This window comes from Thunnus maccoyii, chromosome 17 (assembly GCF_910596095.1).
Source record: "Thunnus maccoyii chromosome 17, fThuMac1.1, whole genome shotgun sequence".
Taxonomy (NCBI): Eukaryota; Metazoa; Chordata; class Actinopteri; order Scombriformes; family Scombridae; genus Thunnus; species Thunnus maccoyii.
Window position 1 is genome coordinate 25,357,980 of NC_056549.1, and position 12,137 is coordinate 25,370,116.

At 39.6% G+C, this 12,137-nt stretch overlaps 1 protein-coding gene across 1 annotated transcript in view; it reads right to left on the reverse strand.

Annotated features, from left to right (window-relative positions):
• Positions 1 to 2,057: 2,057 nt before the first annotated feature.
• Positions 2,058 to 12,137, reverse strand: part of tnfrsf21 (tumor necrosis factor receptor superfamily, member 21) — a 58,579-nt gene continuing 48,499 nt past the window's right edge. The window contains exons 5-6 of the mRNA XM_042391079.1: positions 6,439 to 6,700; positions 2,058 to 4,548 (exon numbers count right to left, since the gene is read on the reverse strand). Of these exons, the coding sequence (XP_042247013.1) occupies positions 4,319 to 4,548; positions 6,439 to 6,700 (492 nt within the window). The 3' untranslated portion in view covers positions 2,058 to 4,318. The remainder of the gene's footprint in view (positions 4,549 to 6,438; positions 6,701 to 12,137) is intronic.

Consider the following 12,137-nt stretch of genomic DNA (forward strand, 5'->3'; position numbering starts at 1 on the left):
CTTCCAAGGTGGCCTTCATCAGGGTCATGCCTGATGAAGGCCACAATCCGAAACGCAACAGTCAACTAATAAAGTTGTTCTTCATACTAAGTGTTGCTGGAGTTCTCATCTCTTTAGCTAGCTATCCACCCAGTAGCCTGATTTAGCAAAGTAACATTATGAACTGTTAATGTTAGTATGGGACCATTGCTCACGTTTCATTACAAGCTTCTACTAGCTTATGTGTTATCTATTAACAAATGACAGCAGCAAAGTGACATTGACCGTAGCCTAGTTAGCGTTGACTAAATCCTGTTTGGTGATTTGATGATTTAATGGTTGGTTTACAAGGACATACACAAAAATTGACTGTCTCTTCTATTCAGTTGAGACAGATGAGTTGTACATACAGAAACATAAAACCCATGTTCCTGGCCACTGTTAGACCTCCAGTATGGCTGCCAGAGGATTTGTTCCATCATGTACACGCCCTCTATTCTGCTCTGTTAAATAACACTTTGTGAACTGGTGGGGATCAAAGGCATCTTTGTGACTAACGTTCAGCAGGTTCTTGGCCTGGTACAGTTAACTCACACACCCACACACCTTGAGCACACCCACCCACACAAACAACAATCTTATTTAAAAACTGCCCTCACCTTAGTCAGTGTAACTGGAGCCACACTGACCTTCTCTGCTGCCCTTTGTAGGTAGTTAAATGAGAGAGTGTGGGATGTACGACAATGAGGACACAGTAGAGTCTAAGCTTGTATGTGTGTGAATGTGTAAAAATAAAGTGTCAGTCAGTGTGGGTGTGTGGAAGAGTTGGTATAGAATGTTCACGTCACAAAAGACATGCATTCAGTCTTTGTTATTTTTAGACAAGGCATGAGGAAGAAAAGTGAAGAATGAAAAGGAAAAAATGTTGGTAGCACAAGATAATTCTTAACAGTCTGAGTTTTGGGCAGACTTTTCGAACTAGACCCCTGTTGTTTAATGGCAGAACAACAAAATGTGGTTATTCAATGAAAAAAAAATGGCACATCATTCAGTATCTCTAAAATACAGAGGATCAATCCTATGTAAATGTGATTCTAAACATATATGTGTGCTAATGAGGCTATCAAGCATTATTTTTATTCACCCATTTTAATTCTTTAACCAGGAAGTCTCTTGAGATACTCATTAAAGGGAGACTTGGCCAAAATTACAGTGAAGAATCATTAAAACCCAATTGATTTCCAACATTCAAAAATAACACTGAAATACTTGACACAAGAGCCATGAAAGAGATGAACTTAACCAGTTAAAGCACTTAACATTCTTCATGAAACATGTTTTGAATGGCTGGTATGAAGGCTAAATGTAGTTTGTCTCTAAATCATTATCTTGGCCCATTTTATATCTTTTTTATTCCTGATTATTAAAACAATACTAAGAAAAATATATAGTTGAACTGCATGTTTGCACTTTTTTTTTTACCTTCACATACATATCTTTTTGCATTGTTTTTAATGTTACATATTTGTAATTATGTATATTTATGATCATAATAATCGGCACAACCTGATATTAGCTTTATGGAAAGAGCCGGAATGTACAGCCAGTATAAAATGGTGGACATCATTAACACCCTTCCCCCCACCCCACCAAAAAAGAAAAAAACCCTGTACAGTGTAATGCAGTACGGTTGACTTCATACAACTGTGTGGCATTAATTTCATGGGCACTTGAAATAAAGAGAGCAATTTGCATTGATAGCCCAATATCTGATCTCAGCACTCCATAAATTACTCTGTGATGTATTCCTTATGCAAAGGGGAAAGATAAACAAAACATTGAAACATACTATTGTTGAGAGAAAAGAGCAGAGATAAGTGGCACCCTACATTCTATTTGCATTCAGATATCACAGGTGTGGTGTGATCAATTCAATATATTTAAGTGTTGAGAAGTAACTAATAAAAAAAATTTAAAAAATTGAAAACATGGCCTTCCTTGGCCTAACACACTTAATCTAGGTTTTTATCACATTGACGTTTTGGGCAGATAGAAAAATGTGACAACTACACACCAAGTTATGACAAATGTTTTGAGCTTTAATTGGTTGATTTTTAAGAGGTTACATAGTAGTAAACATACTGGTTATGCGCGTGAAATTTGATGAAATCATCCACTCGAGCCACATGTGCACCTCACCTTCACCCTTTCAGACTCCCGTTAGAAAATAAAAAGCTCACACCCTGCATTTTGAGTCTCCACAGCGACATGGAGAGCAAGCTCACACATTCTCACCATCACCATCATCATCATCAACATCCCCATCGTCAGCACAGTCCACAGCAGCACAATCTCCACTCTTCTTCAGTCAGTCTGGCATACTTTAAAAAGTCGTCAGTCCAGGGTTTGAGTCCCCCCTGTGTCAGGCCAGCTGGTGAGAGTTCACATCTAGCACCACAGTAGTTTTAATAATAACTGGCTTGGTGAAAACATAGTCCATCATTTGCTGCTGTCATGACGAAATCCTTTCTGAACGTTGATGAGTTTTTTGGTGGTGCTTTTCAGTCTCATTATTATTTTGCGAACGTTGAACTTTGAAGGAACTGAAAGAGTACATTATTTCTTCCTCATTTAAATCAAGTAATACAAGTAGACAGACTTCAAGTAGAGTATGGAGTATGCATATCTTACATCCCAGCCAGGTCATCTTGTCATGCCAAGCAGGGGGGAAAATATATCTGAATGCCCGTGAAAACATGAGATACAAAGAAAATGCTAACAAAAAGATGCTACAATAACATAATAAATCAAATTAAATGTAGAAAACATTACAACAAAATCAAATGTTAGTTAAACAGTTAAAGAAAGGACACAGAAAATACATGTCTGCCTCTCCAATAGAAAATAGAATTAGTGCATCATTACATTTTAATATCAACTACATACAGCATGTAGCAACATACAACTGCATGAAAAATGTTGTTGTTTTCTTTTTTTACTATTAGCACTGAAATGCTCAGACACTCATGTCTGATCAAAAACCACACCGACATGAAGCTCCAAAATGTATCAAGAACACTTCATCAAAGCTACATTTGTTGAGGTGAATGGGGCTAGCTAGCAGATATCTGAATGTGCATACTGGTAGAAGTATTTATTGTATACTGTCCATGAGTCCAACAGTGACAGAGCTTCCAAAGCGACGTATCTAAACCATTTTAGATATATGGCTTTGGTTCCAGAGAAGCAGGCTGGGGCACTAAACACTGCCCCCTTCCTGTCCAGTCAATTGTTCGTTTTGGAGCTTTTATCCAAAAGCAAACAGTTCAAAGCAAAGCCATATATCATAATATTAGATACATATTATTGGATTATTTAAACATTTAATCCAATATTTGAGATATATGGCTTTGGTTCCAGAGCAACAGGTCAGCCCTCTAGTCTAATGCTGCCCCCTGCTGGTCCGGCAGAGTGGTTACAAGCTAAAATGCTAAGACCCGGAGAGGTGTTGTGCTCCAGGTACAGTACAGGCAGCTGGAGGAGGGTGGAAGAAATAAAAAAAGAGGGTTCATGGTTTAAGAAAAGGAACATGTAACAAGTTCAGGCACATGACTTCAGGGCCAATCCACACCTTGGAAAAATGTCTGTGAATGTGGTCTCCATCGTTTATCTTTTAACAACCTCAAACCCCTTAAACCCCAAGAATAATACCAGTGTCATAGCTTATTTACTATTGTCTGTGTGAAATTTCCATTTTTACTTATGTTTTTTAAACACTAAAGGCAGATGAAACCTGCATAATTGGCACAAACAACAAAAAACACCGGTATTATCCTTTAAAGGTGAAGGCATTGGCCAGTTAAGATAAAGAAAGTGCTTACTATATTTTTCAGTAAATACATATTCAGTTCCTTTTCAGCCCAGTTTTTTTGAGCCTCATTGCTAAGGCTGAACATATTTAAGAAAAGTACTCCTCCTCGTAACACTCAGAAGGCTTCGATTACATTGAGCTTTGACCCTGTATCATGATGTAGAGGATGGATGAAGGAGTAATAGTGTTTACACACAAGACGGCAGAAGAGGGGGATTCGAGGGTAAAGAGGAGTAAAGTACCAGTAAAGATTTTAAAAGAGTCATTGCAGGAAGTAGATAACCTCATCTACAACACCCAGCTGAAATCATGTAACAAAGTGACATGATGACTCTATCAGATCAAACATCAACCCAAGCTTAATCTGCACAACACTAGATCTCAGTTAGACATTCTTTTTTAATCCTGTGCCGCTTCTCCTCTGTGTGTTTTCTTCCTTTCCTTCCGTTTCCTTCCTTTCTTCCTCCACTATAACAAGTCGGGGAGGTGGCTGTAGACCGAGTCCAGTAGCGTCTGGCTGGCCTCCTGACTCTTGACTCCTGCAATCTCAAAAAGCTGGTCCAGCTTGTCTTCGGCGGCCGGGATCTCCTCGATGACGTGCAGCTCCTCCGGGTTCAGGATGTGTAACATGTCGTCGAAGATGGGCTGCAGGTCGCAAGGGTCCAGACGCACTTGCCGGAGCACCGTGTCTTTCTTTTCTGGAGGGTGGACAGAGAGGGGGGAGATGATGGGCAACTGTTTACTGACGTGCTACAGTTAATGTTAAGACACTAATCAATATGTTTACATTAACAATGGATCAGATTACTCTGTGTAATGTAAAAGGGGCTCACTCATAGTGACAAACTTACAGAGAATCCATAAACTCTGCAATTCCCCTGAGCTCTACAAAGCTTCTCGTTTTGGTTTTAAGGCTCGCAAACTCACTGTTTTGATTCAGTCTCACTGCTCTTGTCAGGATCATTTTTAGATGCAACATGAAGCTGTTTACAGCTCATACATTATTTGATGCAACAAAATACAAAAAAAGGGTTTTCATTTAAGAGCAGTACCCAGAGTGGCCACAAGGGGGCAATCAAAGCCCACACATTCATATGTGAACTGAGTGCACTGTTGTCACATCATTTTCAGTAAGTGTGAGACACATTAGTGAGTGTCTGAATAATTTGCTAAGGGTGTGAAGAATGTGAAACTGCTGATACTGTATCTGCACAGGCCACTGTCAACAAACCACAGTCTTTTCCTCTGAGAATAAGGATGTGTCTTGGCTACGAGAGATACTTTGTCATAGGAAAAAATGTGGGATGTGGGAATGAATCTCCAGGGGAGATTTGGGATGCTTTTTTGAAAGAAACTGGGGATTTAAAAAATGTATGATGGCCTCTGGCAGACCTCTGCTGTTTTAAAGTTCTGGTGGATAACAACCTCACAACCTTAAATACTGCATTTGCTCTATTTGCGCAAATGAAACTCTAATATCATCTGAAAAACACCACAGACTGGCCTGGATGGTGAACATGATTATATTGTGTTATAAGTTTATTGATGCTGCGTTATAATATACCTGAGTATTTGAGTATGTTTGTTTTAATGTGCTACATTTTTCTAAGAGTTAGGGGCACTGACTTCTAAATATTACACATTATAAAAATGTAGTGCTGCTCTCACATGGAAAGTTTTAAATATTATACATATAAATTAACAGACACAAGGCTTGAATTAGCCCTTTCTATTCTATTAACTACTATACACGCCATGGGGTAACACCAAACACAGGTGTTCCTTCAAGTTTTGGCAATGAGATGTTGGTGAAAGTTTGGGTAGAAACCTAGAAAGTGAGCATTGAGGGGTTTCTTTTATTTGTTTGTTTTTTGGTCAAACTACTATTTTCAAGGTCAATAAACATTTTATAACACACTGTAAGGATTTGTTCATGTGTAGAATCATATAATTAAATATGATTACAGCTATGTTATAATTTTACGTTTATGTTTCATGTCAGAAGTTATAATTGTTAATAAATACATTAATACATAGTTTATATCTGTTTATAACTACATTATAGTGTGTTATAAAGAATTTATTAAGTGCTTATATACTGCAGTGTGAGAAAAAAGGTCATTACAACCATCTTATAATTAAAATGGTCAAAGGTTTAGAGGTTCAGTGAAAAGAAAATAGCATTTTCTATGTTCTTAACTTGTGTTGCTTTGGGTATTATTCTTTTTTACACTTTACGTTTCAAAATATGCATTTTTTTCACTGTTTTCGATTTCATCTAACGCCAAACCTTTTAATTTCCTGTAAAACATTCAAGTGCTTGTGCTTGTATAGAGAAACTTCTTGGAAACCTCCAATCAGACAAGATTTTGGGCAACTTAGCTAACCCCTCCCATCATATAAGACCTGCCCATTGCGTTGTAGGTTGCTAGCTAGCAGCAGCAGTCAAGTACTTCTAAGATAAGCAGCTAACCCTAACCCACTAACTTCTTCTGCTGAATACATTTTGGGATTTATTTCTGCCACTGACAAAAGATGTCTCAGTGACCCAGTGACCTGTTGAGGTACTGAGGCGTTTTTCCTCTCACCTTTGGTAATGAACGAGCCATTCCTGCTGAGGGCGGAGTCTTTGCTAGAGGTGGAGTCACAGCGGAGCAGGGGCTCTGATTCGTCGGGGAAGAAGCCTTTGGTGCGGTCCACCGGTGACTGCTCCACGCCCACACCGCTGCCCCCGCCCACGCTACCATTATGGCTGCTGCTGCCGACGCTGCTGGGAGACTCTAGCGGCTTGTGAATGGGACTGAGGCTTTGGCTTACATTCACTGAGGTCATCAGCTGGTTGATGTCAAACTGTAGGAAGAGAGGGATAAAAGGGGGAAGAGTGAGAAACCAAAGCTTACACACACACACACACACACACACACACACACACACACAAACAATGGTTGCTATTTGCTGCCCACAGAGCACATGAACTCTTGTCCCACATCCATCCTGTATCTCTCCATCTCTCTGTATTTAATCTCTTTTCCTCTCCTTTTTCTCTCCATCTTCTCCTGAGCCTGAGACACAGAACATGTGGTGAACATGAACTAAATTCACATAAAACTAAATGAACACAATAACCAGCAAATGTTTACATGCCTAGTTTTAGAAATATAAAACGTGGATATATGATTGGACAGTATGTGGAAGATATCACATATAAAATGACTTCCATGCCTGCCTGAACTACTGCAAGACTCACTTTCTTAAGCAGTCATTTTTCTTAAAGGGGCACTCCATAAATTTTACATGAAGTTCAGTTCACTCATCATGGGGAGTACCAATCAGCCCATGAAAACAAGTGAATAATGTCTTCTGTGACTCAGAAAGGAGTTTTGTCAAGTCTGAGAACATAACCCTGCTGATGACATAGTGACGTCATCGGGGTTATCTGAGCTCAGGCTTGGGGACTACAAATATATAACAGAAAGCCTGCATTCCTTCACTAATCTTCTATTTCTGTCTTTGACCTCTCATTTCTAATTTTGTATGTATTCCAAAGATATAATTCCCTACAGGGACAAAGGGGACAAGTCCCTCTCACGATTCAAAATTATATAATTTTATTATTCTGATAACAAGATGCTACAATACAACATCGATCAAAGCTAAGGCAGCAAATGGAAGTGTTCCTGAAAAGAGGACTAAGAGTGATAGTAACTAAATTATCACTGTATTTTAGTCTTTGCATGTTGTAATTGCATGTTGTAATTATTTCATATAGTGTAGTTAAAATTGTAAACATATCTCAGTCTCAGTTCTCTATTGATTTAAACTAAATGTCATTTTCAGTAATATTACTGATACAGAAATTTAGGCAACATTTCTATCTTTCCTTTTCCTTCTTTTTCCATCATCAACAATCCCTCTTTCCCTCTGTTTCTTCCTCTCAGTCCCATTTTGTTTCAGTTTCTCCCCCTATCTCCTCATCTTCATCTGTCTCTTTCTCTCTCTCCCTCCTCTATCATTGCAACCCCCTGCTCCACTGCTCTCCCTCCCTCCCTCCCTCTCTCTCTGTCTCTCTTTGGTGTGGTAATGAACCTGTGGTTTGAACCAGTAGTGACTGGTTTGGGGATGAGATCATGAGAGCACATCTTGTTTTTCCCAGCATGAGCCCAGTCAGGCCTAAAGGTCGCAGCACCAGAGAGGTCATTTCATTCATGGAAAGTGCAACTGGGGGAAAAAACAGACTGAACAAACAAACAAATCCCCCCCTCCCCACCACCACCACCACAAGGAAATTCAACTGGGCTGAAAACTTTTCCTTTTATGAAAATCCATTTTCATGCAGTGGAGGATTCAATCTTTTATGATGGATTTCTGCTCTGTTCAGTATCAGGCCCTGATGAATGAGCTGTAACAGGACGTGACACAGAAACACCAGCACTGTTCTCTTCCTCTTGTGTTTTCTTTCTTTATTCCATAACGTCTGGGTCACTGGGCTGCAGTGTGACACGACTAACGTGATTCTGACAGAACAAACACGCTCTGTCCGGCTTACAAAGGCATGCATGCACACACGCACAGAGGCACGTGGACACATATACACACACTGTGGCAAAGACACGCTGACATTCACACAACAGCAGATGCAACTAGAACAAATTATTTTTGAGAGCAGATGCGGAAAAAGAAAAACACACAGTCCCACAAGGGATGAAAAATTCAGCAACCTCTAGGGACAGGAAGTCAGTGGAGTACATAAGACACGCTCGGAAAAATCACACAATCTGATATTCTGCTTTGTGGCACAGATCTGAACTTCTCTGTGCTGCTGATTCTTAACCATTCCCACTTACACAACATATAAATGTGCTTTTAAAATGCATCCTTTTTGGTTACTTTAGTCTTAAATCCATACCTAAAATTTTCAATTTCATCAAGAACAGCCTGCACAGGTTCATTTGTGATGCACTTCTCTTCTCACTTGACTAGTGTGTCAATATTTTTTTTTAAATTGAAAGAAAGAACACAGCCTCATACCTTTTCTTACCACAGATAAGAAAAAAACAAATCAACTTAGAACCACATGTACATATTCAGCTCTCTGGAGCTAAAAAAAAAAGAAGGACAGCAAACAAATAATCAAAACAACCTGTGATCATTTGTGGTAAAAGCTGACTGAGCATGCTTGCACATTTCCAGTAATACCTTGCTTCACATTCCTCCAGTTCAGAACATTCAGCTTGCCAGGATATTCCCAGTCCCTCTTAGCTACTGGAAGCCCTGATCAACAGCCAGAGCACACTATAAATAGTTTTCACTGGCACCTCTTTCTTTTAAAGAAATTGTCCCTGAGTAAACAAGAAATAGTTTGGAGAAAGACAAGTTGTTGATGGATTTATCAAATGTCATTTTAAAAGCTATGAGCATTACACATGTAATTCCACCCACCTCCAGTTTACTACGCTGCAGGCAAGAAATCTCAAAGATTGATACAGTATTTCAAAACCTGAGCAAATAAAAGCAAAACAATGTGCATCAATAACAAGAGGTAAATGAGAAAGTGTGTTTTGGGGTTTTGTTGGGTGAACTGACTCTTTAATATAATGTTTTTGATCATTTTTGCGGCAATCTTCATCTGTAGGACCTTTCATTTGTGTGACTGTTTCTTCATAATTGTCAAGAAATGGGTTCAGCAGTGTGCAGGTTGTATGGCTGTGATTAAACTGACAGTGTAATCACACTAAATTACACTGCATTGACAAACGCTGCCAGCCCACTGCTAGTGCGTCCCTTCACTACATAACCACTGCCCACCCAGGTAGAGCACTTTGTGTACGTCTGCCAGTCTGTCTGAAAGCACTTCTAACCACATGGAATCTGATTCCCCTTCGCTGGCAGCCACGAACAGCTCAGAGCTGAACTGCTGGGGAAGGAGACTGAGCACAGAGGTCACTGTGAGGAAGAACAGTACTGCTGTTCCAGAAAGCTCCCAGACTGATGAGTGTGTGTGTGTGTGTGAGAGAGAGAGAGAAAAGGATCAGGCCGAGTGAGTCACTGACTTCTCCTGTCAGCACAACACAAGAGCCACACACACACTAGGCACATAGCCCAACACTCATATGTACACACACACATACAAAGTGAGCCAGTTAGCGTTGCTGGCAGAGTTGGCAGTTTGCAGCAGTATGAAGGGCACAGGGGACGGGCACGCACACACACACACACACACACACACACACACACACACACACACACACACACACACACACACACACACACACACACACACACACACACATGCACACACACTGGGGATAGTTTGATTAATTAGATCAAAAATGTTACAGCGAAGAATCTCACTCAGCTGTAATTACTCCCAAAACAGATGAGCTATTAACTAAAGATGCAGCTAAGAGAGGAACTGGCTGTAAAGACACTCCTAAGATGTCACTGTACATTCAGTCTTCACCACTAATTCATCTATGACATTTAAAGTAGATCTTCAATGGGCAAGCCTGCTCTCAGGCTGCATTAATGTCAAACACACTCACAATCATATGTAGATAATCTCTCTGAATTACCTTTAAAAGAATCAGTGCTGTTTCTGGGAAATTGTTGTCCTTTTCTCCAGAATGTAATGGATGTGGTTTGTTTGTTTTTTTTTTATCTTATGGGCCTTGTTATGGAAGGGACTGTAAGTTGTCTAATGGGACCTGAGTCATAAACACCCAATTAAGGCAGAAATTGCATTTGATTATGCATCATTGTGTATATTGCAGCCCTTGTGTGTGTTTTTTTAATGCATTTTGTTGTTCACAGAAGTAGAAAGAAAAGAGGAGAGAAAGCACAAACAGAAGAAGCCAAAGTGCAGAAAAGATAAATGGATTTTTTCTGGGAATCAGTGAAAACCAAAAACCATGTTCTCACAAAATATAACTCTTGAGTGTTAAGTAACCAGAGGCAACACACTGCACTTCAATATGTGTCCCTTAAATGCACCATCCTGGCCTTTCTGCCTCAATTTTCCCTACATGTAAGACAGAAAGTCAAAAGAATCGTAGTTAAATACTAGTTTAACTAAATAATCCCAACTCATGGTCCAACTTGTTTTTTATGTTAGCAGATGGAGCTTTTAAAAAATAAACATTCATATGTAATGTTTATAGTCAGCATGAGCAGAAATTCTAAAAGGTCTATAAATGAAGTTGCTTGCATGTGAACAAATCATCTCCAGCCACTAATGGAGACAATGTAATACAGGTGAAAGCTCTGGAAAACTCTAGTACTGCAAGAGGACCTTGAGTTATGATTGATTTGTCAGACTCTAAAAATCTTAATATCATGGTGTAAGATATGTTTAAGATGAACCCTCTTTACACTCTTTAACTTACAGCATTCCAGGTTATACTGTATGCCTACTTTTGGTGCAGTGCGTGCTGGGAAAAACTCCATCACCCTTTGACCTCTTAAAGAACATAATTCTATATGGAAATTGACTCAATTAATGAGGTTTGTTTGACTGTTTTGCAGTGTCATCATGTGTGTCAACTGTGTCTCAAGCACAAGATGCTGCTGTTAGTACTTTATAGTTTTGGCTATCGTTTATAGTGGTTATGATAACAGTGTACTCATTATTACTGAAATCTGAGAACACGAAAACCATGGGGCAATGAGCACCAGTAGTGAGACAATCCCACCACAAATCTGCACCCAATATGTTGGTGCTATAGTATATCCTGCACAGGATAACTGTGTTTACACACTGTTCATGCCAGACTTTGCTTCAAAGATTTTGCTGCTTTACCAGATCTCAATTAACTTAATGCAACTTGGTGGACATGGGTGTTGACCACCCTATAGCAATAAGACCCAAGTTATATTAAACCTATATCATCCTTTAATGTCTGACACAGCAGTCGAGTGGAGCCATTAAGTTTCTGTGTGTATTTTCTTCCAGGAAGAATGAAGCGCCAGCCATCTCGCTGCTTCCCCGCAGCTAAACAGACTCATAACTCAGGAGTTGACAGCCTTCAGCTGTTGGTCACGGGCCATCTTCAGAGTCTAATTAGCCAGGCAGTTCTTGTTCCAAAACAGAGTGAAATTAACTTTTGAGAGCCAAAATTCTCAGCACTTGGCCAAGTAATCGTTGAGTCATTGGTACTGATCAGCAATCCAATCACCAGGCTGCAGCAGCATTTTTGTTATTTAATGTTCTGGACTAATAAGAATCCTATGGCCCTTTCAGAAACACCATCTGTCACAGACTGTCGCTCACAGGTAAAACACCTCGTCAACA